This window comes from Balaenoptera physalus (assembly GCF_965194825.1).
Source record: "Balaenoptera physalus genome assembly, chromosome: 4".
Lineage (NCBI taxonomy): Eukaryota > Metazoa > Chordata > Mammalia > Artiodactyla > Balaenopteridae > Balaenoptera > Balaenoptera physalus.
In genome coordinates this window covers 74,022,981-74,044,668 of record NC_138891.1, presented here as the reverse complement: position 1 = coordinate 74,044,668, position 21,688 = coordinate 74,022,981, and the positions used below count along the sequence as shown (strand labels likewise).

The 21,688-nt window shown below is 36.2% G+C and overlaps 2 protein-coding genes across 6 annotated transcripts in view; both read left to right on the top strand.

Annotated features, from left to right (window-relative positions):
- The window catches only part of PIGX (phosphatidylinositol glycan anchor biosynthesis class X), a gene marked incomplete at its 5' end in the record, with an annotated part of 37,462 nt that extends 26,796 nt beyond the window's left edge, over positions 1–10,666 (top strand). The window contains 3 exons of the mRNA XM_082460978.1: positions 3,940–4,153; positions 6,054–6,154; positions 9,164–10,666. Coding sequence (XP_082317104.1) covers positions 3,940–4,153; positions 6,054–6,154; positions 9,164–9,307 — 459 coding nt within the window. The 3' untranslated portion in view covers positions 9,308–10,666. The remainder of the gene's footprint in view (positions 1–3,939; positions 4,154–6,053; positions 6,155–9,163) is intronic.
- Positions 10,667–14,492: 3,826 nt separating this feature from the next.
- Positions 14,493–21,688, top strand: part of PAK2 (p21 (RAC1) activated kinase 2) — an 85,558-nt gene continuing 78,362 nt past the window's right edge. Inside the window, exon 1 of one of the 5 annotated variants that reach the window (XM_082458651.1) lies at positions 14,493–14,798. The gene's annotated coding sequence lies outside the window, so the exon portion shown is untranslated. Of the gene's footprint in view, positions 14,799–14,869; positions 15,027–15,320; positions 15,413–21,688 lie in introns of those variants that run through there. The other 4 variants (XM_082458652.1, XM_082458655.1, XM_082458654.1 and 1 more) reach the window with 4 other exon arrangements.

Below are 21,688 nucleotides of genomic sequence, written 5' to 3'. Positions count from 1 at the left end.
AGCTCTAGCCTATGAGAGAAAGATCTGTTGAATGTTACAGATATGGTACAAAAGTTTTATAGCTTAATTCATTTAACTTTGCTCTGGTGGTTTATGACACGTGTAGTTGAGTGTTGTCATGAAAAAGTATAGGTCCATGTCTGTTAACCAGTGCATGTTGCTCTAGGATTAATTTTTGTTACATAATTTCAATTTCTTTTTTTATTTTATTTATTTATCTATTTATCTATCTATTTATTTATTTATTTATGGCTGTGTTGGGTCTTCGCTTCTGTGCGAGGGCTTTCTCTAGTTGCGGCAAGCGGGGGCCACTCTTCATCACGGTGCACGGGCCTCTCACTGTCGTGGCCTCTCTTGTGGTGGAGCACAGGCTCCAGACGCGCAGGCTCAGTAGTTCTGGCTCACGGGCCTAGTTGCTCCGCGGCCTGTGGGATCTTCCCAGACCAGGGCTCGATCCCGTGTCCCCTGCATTAGCAGGCAGACTCTCAACCACTGCGCCACCAGGGAAGCCCCTATAATTTCAATTTCTTGATAACATTCTGTTGCCATTGTTTTATCATGGTGAAAGTGGAACAATGAATTCTGACTTTTGTGGATCAGCATAGAGTCACTGGACTTTTTGGGGTTGCACTGATGGTTTGGCACGTGTTTGGGAGATTTACCAGCATCCAACTATTGTCTAGATCACTTTTGATTGTCAGGTTATGATTTTCAAAAATATTTCTCTATTATTTTGAATCTAAAGTGATACACATACCTGTAACCTCTTTTGAGATTTTGATCACCTGTCAATTGGTGTACCTACTTGTACATTTCCCCCTCTTCCCTATTGTACCTAGGTGTCAAGAAATTCATAGCCTAAACTCCTGAGTCGGCTCCAGGACCTCAGACTGTTGTTTGTGGACTAGCTTCTGCTGGTTCTTATTTGATCTTGGTTTAAAATGGATTTGGGTCTCTGTTGAGGTTCATTAAAAAGAAATTATCCCCATTTAAAATTTTGAGACATAATTCACATGACATAAAATTCACCCTTTGGAAATGTGTAATTTAGTAGTTTTTAGTATATTCATAAGGTTGTGCAACCATCACCACTATCTAATTCCAGATATTTTCATTACTTGCAAAAGAAAACCCCTATAAGGCTGATTTTTGAGATTCAGATACCCAGAATAAAAATTTTTGAACCATCATCAAATAATCCTTTGACCAACAGGGCCCTACCTGAAGACCAGAATGCCATGTGTAGCAATTTGCCTCATTTTCATTATATCCCAGCTTAAATTCATATTAAAAATATTCTCAATTTTTGGCAAGTGACCATATTTTTATTTCCATGGAAAAATAAGCAATAAACAAACAAAAATAAACAAAACAGCTCAATAATTAGAGAAGCTGAAGATCATAGTACCATCATAAATTCTAAATAGCACAATCAGGAATATACTTTATGTTAGTCCTACTTACTACACTTAATTTTCAATTAGATACATGGGCTATTTTATATTACTTAACCTAATTGAATAGGAGAGTGAGTTTGACTTGGCTTTGAATCTTGTCTCCTTTACTTATTAGCTACAGTATATTGTTTATCCACCCTGATACTTTGTTTGCTCATTTATATAATGGGGCTAAGAGTTCCTACCTGATAGGGTTCTTGTGAAAATTAAAGGAGATAACATATATAAACCACTTAGTGAAATACCTAAGTACTCAAAGAAGGTTATCTTTATTATCCTGTCATCTGTGTTGACGAGATAGAAAATTTGGGCTTATGTGTTATTTTGATTTGTAACTAGTTGTACCCAAAGAGAGTTCATTAATAAATTTCTAGCAGGAGGTCTCTAGTAAAATTCCTTAGGGGTTTGCTCTTGTGATCCTCCTGGTCAACATTTTTCTCCTTAGATAAAAATACGGAAGACACAGTTATCAAGTTCATAAATGTTACATAAATGCTGGTTGACAGATTGGGATTTCAATTAAATCTCAACAGCATAGAAAAAATGGACTGTAGCCAGAAAGATAAATTTAATAGAGAGAGATATAAAGCCCTGCATTTAATTAGTAAAACATCAATTACTCGAAAAAATAGGATGGGAGTTATTTAAAGTTTTGTGCAGAAAGTTCAAATGAAAAATATAAGGATGAATAGGCAGAGCACAGGGTCAGTGAAACTATTCTGTATGATACTGTAATGACGGATACGTGTCATTTTACATTTGTGAAAAATCCATAGAATATACAATGTAAAGAGTGAACCCTAACTTAAACTATGGACTTTAGTTAATAATAATGTTCATCAGTTGTAACAAATGTACCAAACTGTTGTTAATAATAGAAAAAACTCTGAGTGTGTGTGGGAGCTGTGGGGAGTATGTGGGAATGCTGTTATTTTCTGCTCAGTTTTTCTGTAAAACTAAAACTGCTCTAAAAAATGAAATCTATTAATTTTAAAAAATAATATATAGAGAGATAGTATATAGATATGTGTCACACTGAAATGAGGCTGCTAAAAAGCTAATGCAATTTTTACACCTAGAAACTGAAACAAAAAAAAGCTAATGCAATTTTTGCTGAAGAAGGTAGTGTCGCTACTATTTTCTCTGAGTATTTTGGAAGGCAACTGATAAGATGAATGGTTTAGAAACCATGTCATGAGAAACCAAGAAAACTGCATATTTCTCTGGGGAGGAGAAAACTTAGCAGAGGCAGTGTGGTTGCCTTCTGATGTATAAGGGACCCTTAGTAAAACAGAGGACATATTTATTGCAGATATTGTAAGTATCGACAATTGGTGAATTATTATGGGTCAGAGCATCAAGTTTCTACTAATAAAAAAGGAATAATTTTAACAGTACATAAAGTGAGATGACTCAAAATAATGAACTCCCTACCAGTCATTGAAAGCATTAAAATAGTGGCTGGATACTTGATAAATACCCTCATGGAACAGTGGTTTAACTTGATTACCTCTAGGTTCCTTATGACTCAAGATTATATAATTCCTTGACCTTTGCCAATAAGTTCTGTTACTCCTGTGATGAACAGAGAAGAAACAACATGTGAAAATATAGCACGTGGTATCACTGTCAAATAGAAGAATTAGAATGCTCACTGTGGTGGGTAGAAGCTAATGCTGGTTTTTTCTCTTTCCATAAAGAATCTAGAGAAAACTTGCGTGTGTGTACGCATACACACACACACACGAACACAGATTATGTATATAATGTTGATATACATGTGTATGTGTGCGCATATGTATATATGTGTGGTTTCACACATGTATGTATGTGTATATGGATACATTTGTAAGTTAGGGCTAATTTCTGCCACATAATGCAGTTTTACTTTTGGTGTAGAATACTTACTTTAAAATGTTTTTTACCATATTATTTTTTAAAAGAATCATTTACCATTTTTTCCATTAACTTTTTATGCCCAGTATGGAAAGAGTGCTGACCTTTGCTTAGACTTCCTGACCGCAGTGCTCTATCTTACTCACTACCATCTTACTTCTGTGAAGAACAGGAAATTAGCAGAATGACACCAATCATTTTAACCCAATACTGGGTTAACTGTTTTTGTCATAGTTTTCATACTTATTGAATAATGCTATATTTATTCATGAAATTTCTTTTCTTAGTACCTGTGTAGTTACCTAAACAAAGGTTGATAAGGAAATTACTTAGAAATTTTTATTATGGGGAAATTTCACACCCCAGAGTATAGTTTCCTCAGTTTACTTTTAGTATATGTCTATTAAACACACATCACATCTTGTATTTTCTACTTAAAATTGAGGATGGAAGGGGAATGGAAATTGTTTATAAGGGGGGTGTTTTGACATTTTTGTTCATCTATATAACAATCTTCTGGTTTTATTTTTTTTTTAATCTTCCTCATTCATTTCTTCTGGACTAATATTTGTTTTCTTTTTGACAGGCAGTGATGGTTTCAGAAAATTTTAATATAGAGGCTCCCAACTATTTGTCCAAGGAGTCTGAAGTTCTCATTTATGCCAGACAGGATTCACAGTGCATTGATTGTTTTCAAGCTTTTTTGCCTGTGCATTATCGCTATCATCGGCCACATAGTAAAGATGGAGAAACCTTTATTGTGCTCAATAACCCAGATTTATTGATGTATTGTGACCAAGGTAAGGATTGCAAGTCTTTTTGGAGAGTTGAAAATAAAATTAAAGGTATGATGGTAAGTCTGAAGTCAAGGATGGTGATGACAAAATCATGTTTCTTTTTTCTTTCTTTTAAACTTTTTGATTGTAAAATAAAGCACAGATATAGAAAACTTCACAAATATATAGTTTAGTGACTTATTAGAAGGCAAATACCCATGTAACTACCACCCAGGTCAAGAAACAGAACTTTGCCAGCTGCCCTCGCAGGAGCCCCACGTGTCCTGTCCCAATCTCCTTTCCTGTAAGAGTAACCCACTCTCCTGACTTTTAATCACTTCCTTATGTTTCTTTATACTTTTATCACTCAAGTGAGCATTCTTAGACGCTGTAGCTTAGTCTTGCCATTTAAAAAAAATGTTATTTCCATTAAGTCTCTTAATTTACAGATTTCCCCTCTATCTCCTTTAAAAAAAAATTTATCTGTTGAAGAACCGGGGTCATTTGAGACCCTATCATTGTTGGAGTTTGGGTGATTATACTTATTAGTTCATCTGACTTCTTTTTACTTGGAAATTGGCAGCTGGCTCGAGAGGTGTGATCAGATTCAGGTTTGATTCTTTTGGCAAGACTATAGGTGGTGCTGTGTTCTTTTATGAGTGGGTATATAATGTCTGGTTGTTTCTTTTTTCAGCCATTGATCCTTATTACTCCTTTGCTGCTTTCTGTTTCTTCATACTGATACTGCAGGATTTGTAGCTGTTAGTGCTTTGTGTCCACTCACATGTACTTTGGTGTTTAGGGGGGATACTTTGTCACCTAGTTTTGTTGTAAAAGTTGTCTATGAGTTATTGGGTTTGTGTGTGATTGTTCTTTCTGCTTTTATGTGTGGGTTTTTTTTTTTTTGGCTGCGTTGGGTCTTTGTTGCTGCATGCGGGCTTTCTCTAGTTGTGGCGAGTGGGGGCTACTCTTCGTTGTGGTGCGTGGGCTTCTCATTGCGGTGGCTTCTCTTTGTTGCAGAGCACGGGCTGTAGGCACGAGGGCTTCAGTAGTTGTGGCTCGCGGGCTCTAGAGCTCAGGCTCAGTAGTTGTGGCGCACGGGCTTAGTTGCTCCACGGCATGTGGGATCTTCCTGGGCCAGGGCTCGAACCCGTGTCCCCTGCATTGGCAGGTGGATTCTTAACCACTGCACCACCAGGGAAGTCCCTATGTGTGGATTTGAGTAAATTAAAAAACTATGCTCTTATCATTTTCAGTCTTCCTACAATCAAGACTTTAAGAAGCCCCTTTCAGATTTTGGTTCTTTGTGTCTCCAAACAGAAGTCGGTAGCACTGTTACTAAAGATCGGCAGATAGAAAGTTTTTAATCATACATTTGCTGTCATCATATATTTCATGATGAGAAAACTTAAAAAGTATTCAACTGTGTTAACTTTGTTTATCCAACCTAGTTTTCTGTTTCTTTTCATGGTACCTTTTACTTACCCTAAATAAACTTTGGAAAAGTGCCCCCTCCCAAGAGAGCACCTGGGGTTCTGGAATTGTTCGTTTTTTTGGTCTGAGAGTTCTTTACACGGGTGTATTTTTTTACGGAAATTTATCAGGTTGTAGGTTTAGGATCTGTTCATTTTTCTGAGATATGTTATAATTCAAAAAAAGTTTAAGTTAAAAAAAAAATGGCCCCTGGTGTAGTGGGATTTGTTAAGAAGTCATGCTCAACTTCTATACAGTCTTTGTAATTTTATAATTTCCTAGGCATCCACTTAGAACAGGCTATTAAAATAAAACAGCACATGATAGTTGGGTCCAAATCATGTACATTGTGTATTAAAATATTTGAATACTCATATCCCAACATGAAAGACTGGCCTAGCCTCTAGTCCAGATCAGTTTTCTGATATGGTGTTCTACCACTTTTTCTCAGAGTTTCCAATTTTGAAATGCTGGGCTCAGTCAGAAGTGACAGCTCCTTGTGCTTTGAACAGTAAGGATAACTGCCAATGGAACAATATGAAATATAAATCAGTAAGTTAATATTTTATGTTGTTTTAGGTCATGCGGCCTCATATAAAACTCTTTCTATAATGTTTCTGCCACGTTTAAGGGATTAGCATTTTATATTCTATCATAGAAAGCTGTTTTTTTGTTTCTTTTTAATGTTGTTTCTTCGTTACTAATGGCAACAGTTATAGAATCATTTAATTTGGGGGGGTGGGGATTTAGAGTTAGTCCCAGTGCCTCATTGATCCAGAGCTTAAGTATAGCTGATGTGCTTTTTAAAAGTGTGGAATGGTAAAGAAAAACAGTGGTGTGTCCATCTGATTTTAATCAATAAAACTTCACTTTATTTAGAACTTTTTATTAATTTTTGAGCAACAAAATGAATTAGTTGACTTCATTATATTACACAGAAAAAGTGAAAAAAGGAAAGTAAAACTCTAAAGTTGTATCATTTCTACTGTGGTTAAGTTTCTAGACAGTTGTATTGTTATTATAAATCTAAATCTAGGCTGTTTCAGGCCATTTTTAGCGTTTTAACCTCCCAACTTGTTTTCAGTTATTAAATTAGGTAAGTATTAGTACTTCATTAACACTGGCTTTGTCTAAGGAGTCTATAGTTTTCTACTTACCCTCTTGAGCTAACATAGTCTACTTTCCTCTCTTCAGACTGGTAAGTCTTTGTACAACATATCTCTTTTCTTTCCCTCTTTTTTTCTGTTCTTTTGTTACTCTTTTAAGAGCTGCCTTTTAACTGATGCTTGTAGTATCTGAATTTCTCTTTGTTCCTAATTCTCTTTAAGACCTGTTTTCTTTGGTTGAATGGCACAATCTGTGTCATTATTTTTACAATTTATTTTTACAAGGAGTCAAATGAGTTTGCAACAAAAGTAAAAAAAATTTTAAAATTTAAACTAGCAGACAACGTAACTGTCAATCAGATAAACATAAAGCAGATTTGTTCATATGTGTGGATATTTAGATTTGAAGTGTTTTCCTTGTAGTTGCTTAGAAGTATGTCTACCAGCTAACTCAAAAAACCACTACTGACAGTGAAGACCTACTGCAAAGCCTATTATTTTGTATTGGAGAACCTTCTTTGAACAGACAGTTGGAAAGATGTATGATTGTGCTAATATCTTATGCAACATAAATTTGCTTTTGAGATTTCTGTTGCCATAGAGTACCTGAATTTTTTTCAAACTCTAAAATACATCTGGAGAATTACATTTGATTTTCTTATGTGAATGAAGAGTATGATTAATATTTATACTAGGGCTTCCCTGGTGGCGCAGTGATTGAGAATCTGCCTGCCAATGCAGGGGACACGGGTTCGAGCCCTGGTCTGGGAAGATCCCACATGCCGCAGAGCAACTAGGCCCGTGAGCCACAATTACTGAGCCTGCGCGTCTGGAGCCTGTGTTCTGCAACAGGAGAGGCCGCGATAGTGAGAGGCCTGCGCACCGCGATGAAGAGTGGCCCCCGCTTGCCACAACTGGAGAAAGCCCTTGCACAGAAACGAAGACCCAACACAGCCATAAATAAATAAATAAATAAATAAATAAAATTAAAAAAAATATATTTATACTATTTATGATGTATTGGTTTAAAAAATTTGTGGTGTGCATTGCTACACAATAAATAATCACTCTATTAAAACATTTTAAATTCAGTTCTCTTTAAGACCATGTAACTTGAAATAGGAGGTCGTAATTAAGTACGTTGAGTTTTTTCTTTGTTGCATTTCTTGTTTATATATACCAGAAAAATAGGTGACCATTACTAAGATGGTGATCTGTACTAAGGCTTGTTTTAAAATGCCATTATTTGAAAGATAATTTTAGGTGGTACTTTGTTACAGATTGTGTTGGTAACTTCTTTTTTGAATGTGAAAGTGTAATGCATGCCATTTATAAAAAGAAACCAAAAATAAAAGAATTCCCAAGTTACCTAAATTTTAATGTTTTTCAAAACCTATTTTTAAACCATAAAATTTCCCAAAGTTTCTAATTGAACCCCTTTATCTTCAAAACCAAATAGAAAATAGAAACCAAGTTGAACATAGGAGAACTTTTGTATTGCTAGTCAGTATTGCAACTACTTGGATGTTTTAAAAACAGTAAAGGACACATTCAATTGTGTAATTTGTGAATAACAAACTTTTAAAAAAATTTTTGGCTGCATTGGGTCTTCGTTGCTGCACGTGGTCTTTCTCTAGTTGCGGCGAGCGGGAACTACTCTTCATCGCAGTGCACAGGCTTCTCATTGCGGTGTCTTCTCTTGTTGCAGAGCAAGGCTCTAGGCGTGCAGGCTTCAGTAGTTGCAGCATGCAGGCTCGGTAGTTGCAGCACGTGGGCCCTAGAGTGCATGGACTTCAGTAGTTGCGGCGCATGGGTTCAGTAGTCGCGGTGTGCGGGCTCTAGAGCGCAGGCTCGGTAGTTGTGGCACACGGGCTTAGTTGCTCCGCGGCATGTGGGATCTTCCTGGACCAGGGATAGAACCCGTGTCCCCTGCATTGGCAGGCAGATTCTTAATCACTGAGCCACCAGGGAAGTCCTAACAAACTTTTAAAAGCTGTTTGAGGAGAGAAACAGCAAAACAGGAATGAATGGACCCTTTAGTTTTATTGTTGTTTTAATGTTTTTCCTTTAGGGCTTCAACTTCTAGATAATTCTGTATTCTAATATGAAACATAGTAAGAGGAAGTAAATGTTTATATTGATTACAGAGGTGACATTAGGATATAGCCAGTATTTTTAAACAATATACTCAACTCTATGTAAAAAGCAGAAAAAGTCAAAGCTAATGAGAATTTAAGAATTATTGTGGGAATTGAGTCTCATTCTGTTACATTAACTGAAATGTTGAATTTAAAAGAATCATTCAAATAATAATGTTATATGTAATATAGCAATGGCTGAAAGATATTTAAAAGAAAAAAGAAAAAGTTAAAATTAAAAATCAAAGAAGTAGTGGTTTCACCTTAGGACATTGATCTTAAATGTCTTTAACTTCTCTATCCATCTCTCTCCCTAGGTATATAAGAATGCGAATCTACAGGTTCCAGTGGGGCTGACCATACATGCCTCTTTAGTGTGTTCTGTGACTCTGTTTATTACCATCTTGTGTTCTACTTTAATCCTTGTGGCTGTTTTCAAATATGGCCATTTTTCCCTGTGAGTTTTATGTAGTTAAATGCTTTCCATAAACCTAAATAAGACCTATTCATTTGTGACTAGAAGTGTTCTAGAATTATGTCATTACTTTTGTCTTTCGTCTTCATTTATGGCTAATATTATGTTTACTAGAGGAAATTCTGGATGATTCTCAGCTAATTTCAAAATTCAGTGCTCTGTTGGGTAGACCTCTCATAATCCTCAAGCATCAAGTGCCAATAGAGGAAACTTAATTCTGTTAAATTAATATTTATCTTGTGAGAAGTGACTTTATCTTCATTTGTGTTATAAATGAGTACTTTATGTATTAGAGACAAATTATCGCTAAAAATTGAGAAAATTGTTATAAGATTAATTTGGATGAATCAGAGTTTATTTAAATGTTAATTTTATGAGAATATTAATTTATCCAGTGTTTCAAAGAAAATCATTAAAGTAGGACAGCTAAGAAATTATTAATATCAAAATTGATTTTTCCTCAAAGCATTTCCATTCTCCTTTTCTATTTTATAATACTGCTTTTGAATATATGAATTGGCAAAGGTCTTGATGAAATTAAGATTAAAGAGTATATTTTATTAAGTTGTACAGTTACAAAACTTTGTTGAATCTTCGGGCAATTTTTTAAAAAAACAAAAGGTCTTGATTTACTGTTTTTCTTTGTAAAAATTAGAAAATAAAGTAAATGCCGTAAGCTAATTAAAAAATAAAAGGGCAAGCATGTTCCAAAACAGAAGCCAAAAAACTGGGGTATGTTGGCATTGTTTGTTTTCTGTGGCATAATGGGATATGATGTACTTTATGTATGCTATCACTGGTTAATTTCCTAAAACACTCTGGTGTTTTTATAGAATAAATCTTTCATAATTTGGCACGTATAGTTTGACCTACTAATAACAGTTCTTTTTTAAGATGTGTTTGAGAACTTATGTATTGAGAAAGGCAACCCAATGCCATAAAGCAGAAATATTAGAGATCTTTAAAATGATGAAAATTTCAACCCAGTCTTGTTTCATAGCTGTTTAGTATTTTCTTATAAGACAGAATTCCATGTCTTTTTTTCACAGTGGAATTAATATAGTGGCTTGAAATAGAATTATATGTCAGTAAAGATTCAGTAACATCAACAACATTTTGGAATATGGTTAGTCAGGTGAGGGAACACGGTACTATTTAACCTCTTAAATGTGTGTGTGTGTGTGTGTGTGTGTGTATTTTCTTTTGCACATCGAAGCCAAGTTCCTCAGTATTTAAATGTTTTCAAGTTAATATTTGAGATTGTGGCTTGGAACATGATTCAGCCATTTTCTCATTTATACAGGTATTCAGAAATGTAATAAAAATGTGAATGTGAGTGAAGATACTTTGATATGACTTTTCTTGCCTGATAAATACTTGCAGATGACATCACTTTTAATATAACAGAGCATTTCTGGTTTTGAACTCTTTGTATTATCTTCTTTGGATACTTAAGAAATGAAGAAGCACTTTATTTTTTAAATCAGTTTTGTAATTCTGTGTATGGTCTTTTTTGTTTATAGCCAAGAAAATGGGTATTGTTCTGCTGGTCATTGTGTTCCAGTATTTGTTCCACTTTTATGGTTTATTTTTCTTAAAGTATCATGTAATGTTCTTTGGATGAAAATAACAGAGACTCAACTAAGGGTGGTGGTGGGGTAGAGATTGGTGTGTGTGTGTGTGTGTGTGTTTCTCAGCCACTCTACTAGGAACTTAGATTATTTAGCTAGATCTCATGGAGGATAGTACATACGTGACTTGGGAACTGAGAAAATATTGATATATTTCTGCTCTAATGATTTCAGAATATAATGAGTTTAAGGATTACTCTAGTCACATAGTCTATTCATCTCATGCTACTCACCTATATTTTGATGATTGATACTAATTGATATGATATGGAGATAAAGAACTTAGGGTGAGGTGACTAACACCTACCTGTATTATCCATCAAACTTACAAAATATACTACCGGCAGGTAGTTGAATATAGGGTTTAGTAGGCTGTGAGAGAATGAAATAATATGGAGAATTGTCCTAGTCAGTGATAGGATGGTAGGTTTAACTGCCTATCTGATTTCTTGCACCTCAGACCTTACTTCTGGGATTACCTTCCTCCTGAAGTATATCTTTTTAAGATGTTCCTTTAGTAGGTCTCTGTGGTTGATAACATCTCCGTTTTTGCTTGATGATATCTTTATTTCACCCTCACTCTTATTACTGATAATTTAGCAAGATATATATTTCTTAGTTTAGTTATTTTCTCTTGGTAGTTTGAAAATATTTTTCCATTGTCAGATGGCACACATTGTTGCAGTCGAGAAATCTATGCTAAATTTAATAGTTGTTTCTTTGTAGCGGTGTCTTTTTTTTCTGGTTTCTTTATCTTTGGTATTCTGCAGTTTCACTTTGATGTGTTTGAGAAGATTTCCTTTACTTATCCTGTTTGGAATTCACTTTGCTTCCTGAATCTGAAGGTTCTTGTCTTTAATCCATTCTGGAAAATTCTTAGCCATTATCTCATCATATACTGCCTCTTTTGTTTTCTCTTTTTACTCTCCTGAATTTCTCATTAGGCAAATGGTATACCTTCATAATCTATCCCCATGTCTCTCAGTCTTTTCTTTCATATTTCCTCTGTCTTTGGGCTGCTGTCAGTAATTTCTTTTGATCTGTCTTCCAGTTTATTAATTCTCTCTTCAACTGTGTGTAATCTATTTAACCCAAACATTGGCTTTGGTTTCAATTATTATATTCTTTATTTCCAGAAGTTCTACTTGGCTCCTTCTCAAAGCTTCTTGGTCATTTTTTAAAAATAGTATCTTGTTTCTTGTTTAAAAATAGTATCCTGTCTTACTTTGCTTAATCATTTTAATAAACTTATTTTATATTCTGTAATCAATAATTCCAATATCTAAAGTTCATGGGCTTCATTATTCTGTTTATGGTTTCTGGTGATTCACTTCTGGCTTATTTTCTCAGATGTATTATATTTTGGGTGCTCATGTTTAACTTTTGATAGCCTGTTTGTCTGTGGAAATCCTTTCAGTCCTGTGTTGAGAGTGAACCTGTGCAGTGAAGATTTGTGCTTGTTTCTTCCAGGCCTCCAAGCATTACCAGCCTGGGACATTTTCTTGACTAAGTTTCCTGGGCAGTGTAGGTACTATAAATTTGAACTTTCAAACCCATGTGAGGGAAAGTTTGTGGTTATGAATTCTAAAGGGAAAGTTTTTTTTCCCCTCGATGCCAAAGTCCAGGCTAAAACTTACCAGTATCTGCATATCGCCCTGGGTTGGTCCAGGGAATTTTTTTTTTTCCAGTGTATTCTTAGAGGGTATAGCCCTTTGAGTTTTCCAGCCTTGTGCAGGATTATAATCCCAACACCTTCTACAGGCCCAAGGCCTTGTCTTTGGTCTCTTGTCTTATGTGCAGCCAGTAAAACCATAGATTTTTCTTAGATAAGTAGGTTCTTTCAACACAACACAACACAATAGGCTTCACTGACCTGGTTACTACTCTGGTTTCTTGCTCCCCCTTTGGGTTGAATGTGGAGTTTGGAAGACTATCAGATGTATTCCTCTTTCCTCCTTGAAAGCTTAGTTATGCCTTTGAAAGGATGTTCTGTTTTATCCAGCATTTTGTGTGTTTAATAGTGGGACTGTTTTTCAAGTTACCTAATAGCGTGCCATATTGCTCCTTGAATCCCTTCTCTCGTACTCTCCGTATCAGTTGAGTTTTTCACTCTACATCTATCAGTAAGAACAGTCTGGCTACTACCTATCTGCACTTCAACGGCTATTGCTCTAGCATCAGTCATGATTAATGCCTTCCTAGTTCATTCCCTTCTATTCTTGCATCTCAATACTCCATTCTCCATGTAGCAATCTAGTGTGTTTTTTTTTTTAATAACTTTTTTTAGTTTTGGCTGTGTTGGGTCTTTGTTGCTGTGCGTGGGCTTTCTCTAGTTGCGGTGAGCAGGGACTACTCTTCGTTGCAGTGCGTGGGCTTCTCATTGTCGTGGCTTCTCTTGTTGCGGAGCACAGGCTCTAGGCTTGCAGGCTTCAGTAGCTGTGGCACGTGGGCTCAGTAGTTGTGGCTTGTGGGCTCTAGAGCTCAGGCTCAGCAGTTGTGGAGCACGAGCTTAGTTGCTCCGTGGCATGTGGGATCTTCCCCGGCCAGGGCTCAAACCTGTGTCCCTTGCATTGGGAGGCAGATTCTTAACCACTGTGCCACCAGGGAAGCCCTCTAGTGATCTTAAAGTGTAAACCAGGTAACATCACTTCCTTACTTACAACTCTTAAACTTCTTGGAATCAAGTCCAACCTCCTTACCATGTCATTTAAGATCCTTCCTGACCTGAATCTTGTCTTCTCTAGCGTTTTTTCCCCACTATGCTACTCTTCTTGCACTAAACTGCAGTTACACAGGCCTTCTTAACTGACCTTAGTAAGTTCTTTTCTTCTTCCTTCTGTCTGTAATGCTCCTGGGAGCTTCTCATGGCTCTCTCTTTCTGTTCTCAGCTTAAATGTCACCTCATTAAAGATGCCTTCCCTGGCCACCTTATCCAAAGTAATCATCCTAGTTTTTCCCTCATACCAGATATCACTATTTTAATTATTATGTTTTCATATTTGTAAGTTCCACAAAGACAAAGTGACTTGTATTCACCCTTGTATCCCTGATATACCCAGCAGTGTCTGGTACATATTAGACACTGAAATATTTGTAGAATCAGTGAATACATTAATGAACTCCTCCATGGATAAAACATAGAGTCCTTAATTTGCAAGGAGGTGGGGATTAATTTAGCACCAAAGTATATTAAGAGCTGTAGGTAAAAAGCAAAATGGATAGTGGATGAATTCCCAGGAACGCGTATCCTAGAGCAGGTTCATATAACAGGAATCGTCTTTCAGCATCTTTGGTTGGCCACAGACCTGACTGGAGGCAATGCTGAATTACATGAGGAAGTGGCGGTGTCTCTCAATATAAAGAATACCCAAAAAAGGCGGGGGGTTGCGGGGTACGGGGCTGGGGGTGTGGCGGAGATAAGTGGTACACACCTCTAAACTACAACTCCCAGCAGGCCCCGCGTGAGCCCGCCCACTGGGAGGCGGTGCCCGTCTCCGCCCCGTGGAGCTCCCGGCTTCGGCCCCACCCCTCCCCGCTCCGCGCCGTAGCCCTCCCCCAGGGTTGTGGCCACGCGCAGCGGCGGCGGTTGTTCCGCTTCCCCTCTGGCCTGGGCCGTCGCCATTGCCGAAGGCTCCCTACCCTCCCTTCCCGGCGCCCGCGGGGCTCGGCTGCCGCCCGGCCTAGCAATAACAGCAGCTACGTTCCAGCGCGGTTCCTCTTCCCGCCCCGCTTCCCTTTCCCTCCCCTCCCCGCCCCGTATCGCGCGCTTGCTCGGGGCGGCTCCTGAGCTCGCCGGGAGCTCGGCCGGAGGCTCCTCGCTGGGGCGGGGACCTTTCCTCGCTTGGGGTAAGTGTGCAGACAGGCCGGGACGCGGGCCGTCGCTCTTCTTCCTTCTTCCTTCTCCGCGGCCTGGCCGGCGCGAGCGGCCCGGGCAGCTAACCTGCCCCGCGCGGGGCCGGGAAGCCGCCACCTGCGTGCCCGGAGCCGCAACTCTTGGGGCGGTGGCTCATTGTCTGCGCCCTCCGGCTGTTTTCTTCCCCGACTGTAGCCTGAAATGGGAAGCTTGCTGGGCTGGTGAGGTCTAACTCTTCCTGGACCCGGCCCTACCCGGAACCCTGTCGCGCCACAGTCTCTGCCCTGTTGATCTCCCTTCCATCGCGTTTCCAACCTCCTTTTCTCCATTTACTTTTGTGTTGTGCAAAACGTTGCGGGTTTTGTTCCTCGATTTTTTCGTCTGTTACAGAATCCTAGCTCCTCCTTGCTGTCTCTCTGGTCATCCCAGTTTCTTTGCTTAGGCATATTGTCTAGGGTCCCTTTACTGTTTTCTAAACTGCAATCTGTGATCTCTTCCATATTCCGCGTTAGTAGAAACGAATAGTTTTCCGAGGGTTTGAGGGCCTCCGCTTAAGAACAGAACTTTCGGATCTTCTCGTGATTCCTGTTTGATCTTCAGCCAGGAGGTGAATATTTGCTTCTTTAGGTAACTTAGGTGAAGGTTGGCTTTCACCATGTTTGGCTTTCTTTCAAACAACATACACAACATGTTGACGAATATTCCTCAGTGGACTCAACCTTTTGACTAATTCTTTAAAGATAGAGTCATCCAAGAACTGAAGAGTGGAAAGTAATTGCCATTGTCAGTCGTTGTGGAGTAGTTGTACTACCAGTCCTTGTATCTTATCTTTAATGGGAATTCTCTGGGCAGTGCGAGCGTGATTTTTTTCCTCCTTGATAAATAATGCTAACTCCCACTGGTATAATTATCTGTTTTATTTTACAAGTGATCTGTAGTTTTTTGTTTTCTTTTTAAACCTCTGTAAAAAGACAATCAAAATGGTTAGGCCTAAAATTAGACTACGACGAGCAGTGTTTTGGATCAAGGTTGTGCACGTCACGTTTTTTCCCCTGCTCTGTTTGACTCTTCCGCTCTTGTAAGTAGGCAGGATATTGAAATGTAGAAGAATTTGCTCTGGGGGTTTTGTTTTTGTAGGTTTATTCAAAACAGTAACATTAAATAAAGTTAGATTGGGATGAGGCAGTGAACAGTAATTTTTAAAGCAGGTTAGAACTTGTCAACTTTGCCAGGAGCTCTGTGGTATTTGTAAAACACACTCATAATCACTTATATATATTTCGTATATATGTATGAAAAATATATATATATAAATGAAAAAGCTTTGTTCATGTTCTCCTATTAAGGGTGTTGATTTGTTAACTCTTTTCATCCTTAGCTTTTAAATCTTTCTAGTAATTAATTAACCAGAAACACTGATTTGCATTATGAAAAATGAACCTTAAAATGTTTCTGACCCGTAATATATGTAGGTCTTAAACCCACTTTCATGTTTTGGTGAAAGAGGTTGACCTAAATTCAGTGAATTCTGTGTTTTCACTTCAATACTGTCATTTTGGTAGTGTCAATTGTCCTTAATTCAATGAGAGGTCTTCTTGGCCTAAGGGGTTAAGGTCTAGAAATGTTGGAGTGTGAAACTAGGTCTGTTGATGTCAGCTTCTCTGCCAGTTCTTTCTACAAACAGACACTTTTACTGAGGAAGAGTTCTGGGTATTCTGCTTCTCTTAGGACCTTGATTCTGGTTTACAGTTATTCAAAGAGAGAGTTATTCTTTTGGACTTTGTGACATTAAATACTAGCCTTGAAAATCCGAATTCATAAAGTACGTTTGTGGTTGGAGTCTATCTACTAAACAAATGAATAAGGGGTTCCTGTGATTCTCTGATCTTTATGAAAGGGCGATTTCCAAGTAGACGTGGTTAACAGTGGTGTATCTTTTCAATTGTACTTTTTTAAAGAGAAAACTTAGAACTTGTTCAGGTAGCTAAAGATAAACTTTCAGTTATTCTTTTTAGAAGAGAGAAACCTTGTTCAAATAGCTAGGGATGAAATAAATAGGTATTGCTAAATTCTTCGTATGTTTAATCTGTCAATATTGATTATTCTAATATTTGAGTATAATATTTCTTTTGGCTTTCTGAATTTTCTACTTCTGATTAAAGTGTGAAACTGCACCTTCTTCAAGTCTTTAAAGCTTTGGGGTTCTGATCAATTTGTTTTCAAAAGCCCTTCCAGTTAGTTAGAGGGGGTAATTCCAGACTAATCAGGGAGGGTGTTAAGTTACTTGCGAATCTGAGTTGTCCCTGGTATTCTTTTTGTACCTTGGTAGAAGCAGAAAGAGATGGAAAAAAATAGCCCCCGTTGCCTTGAAGAAATACTGATTATTTTCTTCTGTGACCAGAATTGAGTTTCACTACTTCTTCATTTTACGATCACTAACCTGAATAAGAGTAGTCAGTCTGAACATTCTTGCCGGATTTCAGAGGTCTAGCCTCTTATCTTTGAGGTACAGTAGTACTTGTCATTCCATGTATCACAAGTGGTGAGGAGCTGGAGACCTGGGTTTGAATGCTAGCTCTTCCACTTGACCCTGGGCAAGATACATATTCTTTACAGGCTTGTTTTTTCCATCTGTAAAATGAGGATTAATAATAATATAATACACATTTCATAGGGCTATTTAGAGCAAATGAGATAATGCAGGGAAAAGTACTTAGCAAATGCAGTGTTTAAGTGATTAATAAATGTTAGTTATTATTAATATTAATATTAATAATATTAATAGTTAATATTCCATTCTGAAATAGGTTTTATATTTAATTGCTTCTACAGCAAATGTTATACTTCCAAACTTAGATTTAAGACTGCTTTCTGAAAGTGATTGGAATCTCAGGGCCAAGTTTCTGAGACCATAACTGTTAAAAATTACTTTTCAGGAAAAAAAAATAGTTTCATCACTGAAATAAAATACAGGTTTTTTGAATACATGTTTCTCAGATTTTAAAATAGGCATACTTCTCATAGAAAATTTAGGAAGTAGTGAAGACTATTAAGGAATGGGACAAAAATTACTATACAAAAATCACTTAGCCCCCAGAGATAACCATCATAACAGATGAGAATAGTGCCTTTTTTCCTTATTTTTAAATTAAATTCCAAAGGTAGTCACTACATGCTTATTACAAAAGGTTCAAGCAAGTCAATTATTTAGAGTAGAAAGTGAAAATTACTTTCCTTACTTTTTAGTCCCATTCCTTACAGGTGCCCACTGTAAACAATTTTGTTTTCTTTATGCAATTAGAAATAAGCACAGTGTGTATGTAGTTTTACCTTGATTTTTTTTTTTAATTAAAAAAATCTAATCATTATAAATTCGTTTCCATCTCAGTACTTATAGTTAAACCTCATATTTTTAATAATCATGAGATATTCCATTGTATGGTTGTACTTTACTTAATTATTCATGGTTATTTGTTATTTCCACTTTTGGGCAACTAAAACTGGAGCTTTAATGAACTTCCTTATACCTTTGTGCACATGTACATGTATACAAGTATTTCCATTAAAAGGATTCTTAAGTGTGCATTTTAAGTTTTGATAGATGGCAAATTGCCTTCCTAAAAGACTATACTAATTGAATTGTAGAAGCTCTTTACACATAGTAGATATTAATACTTTGTCTTCTGTTTAAGACGATCTTTTACATTTTATCTTTATCAAAAAACAGTCTTCTGTATTTTCTTCTGGTACTTTAATAACTTGTATTTGAATCTTAATACTTCCAGATTTTTTTGGGGGGGAGGTGGTGCTTGGTGGGGTAAGTGTTTGGCTACTGAAATAAAATACAGGTGTAACAATATTTCAGGAGTTTGAGGTTGGTGTAAAAATTAGTCCCATTATAGGGATTCAGAAAGGAATATTTTAATCATTTTATTGTAAGCATCACATCCGAAAAGGGGGGGAAATGCCCCCTTTGGCCCCTATTTCTTGTCATCTACCTAATTCATCCTCATCCTTCAAATTTCAGCTTTTGAGTATAGCTTTCTTTGGGAGTCTTTCCTGATTTCCAGTATGACTTAGATATTCTTATTGCTTTTATATGTTTTCTTAACACGTCCATAATCTTTATTTGCAGTGTGCTGAAAGAATGAGTTATTCATCTGGAAATGAGAGTTATTTCTCAATTGTTGTCAATTGAAATTAGTCAAAAGGGAGGTGCAAAGAACTCAGTAGTGTTGGTTAAAAGTGATGCACATACATATGTATGCATACTTTTAACCGCCTTTTAACCTGCATTACTGAGTTCTTCCTAACATCTTTCTGATCAAGCTGTTACCTTGTAGGTAATATTTTTTCATGTAAATGTTTAATAGGTTCTGGAAAAACACAAGGTTTTATTTTAATCTTGCATTTATTTCATAAGAACAAGGTTATTTATTTCATAAGAACAAGGTGTATTTTAATCTCAGCTTTTAAAAAATTAATTCCTATTCCGGGAATTCCCTGGTGGTCCAGTGGTTAGGACTCTGCACTTCCACTGCAGGAGGCATGGGTTTGATCCCTGGTCATGGAACTAAGATCCTGCATGCCACGTGGTGCAGCCAGAAAAAAAAAAAAAAAAATTCCTATTCCTTTTAATTTGAGATTAGTAGTTTATAGGCTTATGAAGCAAAATGTTATATAATAAACACATGAACAACAAGAGTTGGAGTAAAACTTTTAAACACAATTTCAGGTGCTCTAAAGAACAAATTATTAAAGAATAAAAAGTTACATTGGCAGATATAATGGTAAAAATATAACCAGATGTTTGATAAAGAATAAAGTTAAAAAAAAAAACCCTTAATTCATTACCTGTGGATAACTGCTGTTAATATTTTGATGTTTCTTTATATTTGTGTGTGTACATAGTTTACTCTTCTAAAATTGGAATCATATTCTGTATAATTTGCTATCTTGCTTTTTTTAACTTAACCTCAAATCTTGAAAGTTTCCCTCTTTCTCCTTAAAAATTCTATTTAAAAATGATTTTTTAATGTTTGCCTAACATTCCATTGTACACCTATGCCTTAGTTTCATTATTCTCCTATTGGTGAATGTATAACATTTCTAATATTTTATATAAATAATGCTATGATGAATATCTTCTTATTCATCCCTGAGTATTACTTTAGAATATTTTCTTAGAAGTGGAATTACTGAATGAAAGGGTATAAACATTTACAAGTGTTAAATTACCCTTCAGAAAGGTTTGATGTATACCATCACTAGCATTGTGAGTCTCATTTTGTTGCTATCCTCATTGAAACAACCATCATTCTTAATGAAATTGTTAAATTTGCTTATTGCTAGGCAAATAAAAAATACAGTTTAATTTGCATTTCCTGTTTAAATTATAATTTTGTTTTTGTGAATTTGATTTAGTTTCATTATTTCTGATAAGTATACAGAAGTAACTAGATTTTTTATTAGTAAGTTCACTTTTTCCTTTAAAAAATTTTTTTTAAACCATTGGCTGTATTCTTCATGTTGTATAATACATCCTCGAGCCTATCGTACACCCAATAGTTTGTACCACTAGAAGTAACTAGATTTTTGTGGTCACGATTATTTTTATTATCTTGCTGGACTTCAGTAAAATTTTATTTACTTTTGTTTTTCAGGTTCATTGTCTTACCTGAAAATAATAGTAACTTTTGCTTCCTTTCCAATAGTTATAATATTTATTAGTATTTTAGCTCTTTATTACATTGATCAGAATCTCCAAGACACAGTTATATAAGAGAGGTGATAATTGTCTTGGAATGTCTCTGGTATTTTTACGATTTAAGGATGAATGCAGCTGTTGGTTTTAGAGAGAAATTTTTTATTATTTGTTCTGTTCTTTGTAAAAAAGAGGAGTGTCTTCCGAATTTTATCAAATGTTTTTGTAACTTATTTAGGTGATGATAAGATTTTTCTTTTAACTACTGATAAAAGTATATAAATAAATTTGCTAATAACATTCCCAAAGGTTATATATCCTAAGGCATATATCATGAGGAATCAAAACCCCACTCTTGTTGGTCAAGTGTACAGAATTTATTGAAAGAATAGAAGAGAGTCTCATAGAACTTTAGTTTAATAAGAATACACAGTCCATATGGTAACTTCTGTAGTTCCTTCTGTAGTCTGGAGAAATCCTTACTTCCTCATGAGTCAGTTTTGAGAAATTTGTATTTCCCCAGATTATATTTTAAAGATTTTCAAATTTATTATTATATGGGTGTATGTAATATTTTTTATAATTAAAATCTGTGGTGTTCATCTCCACCTTTTATTAGTGATTTCATTATTTTTCTTAATTTGATTTGCCAAATGTTTGTCTACTTAGTGGTTTTTAATAAGAAGCTTTGAGATTTATTCTGTTGATTTTCTGTTTTCTGATTTTCTAATTTCTGCTTTTTATTTTGCTCTGCTTTTTCTGTTTTTTTTTGGTTATACAGTAAATCCCCTACATATGAACGCGTTCCATTCCAAGAGCACATTCGTAAATCCAGTTTGTTCGTAAGTCCAACAAAGTTAGCCTAGGTACCCAATTAACACAATCAGCTATATGGTACTGTACTGTAATAGGTTTATAATACTTTTCACACAAATAATACATAAAAAACAAATGCAAAAAATTAAGAAAACATTTTTAATCTTACAGTACAGTACCTTGAAAAGTACAGTAGTACAGTGCAACGGCTGGCATACATGGGCTAGCAGCATCGAGTGAACAGGCAAGAAGAGTTACTGACTGGAGGAAGGAGAGGAGGTGGGAGATGGTAGAGCTGAAGGATCGTCAGCAGTAGGAGATGGAGGGCAAGCTGCAATTTCACTCACACCTGACGTTCACTAC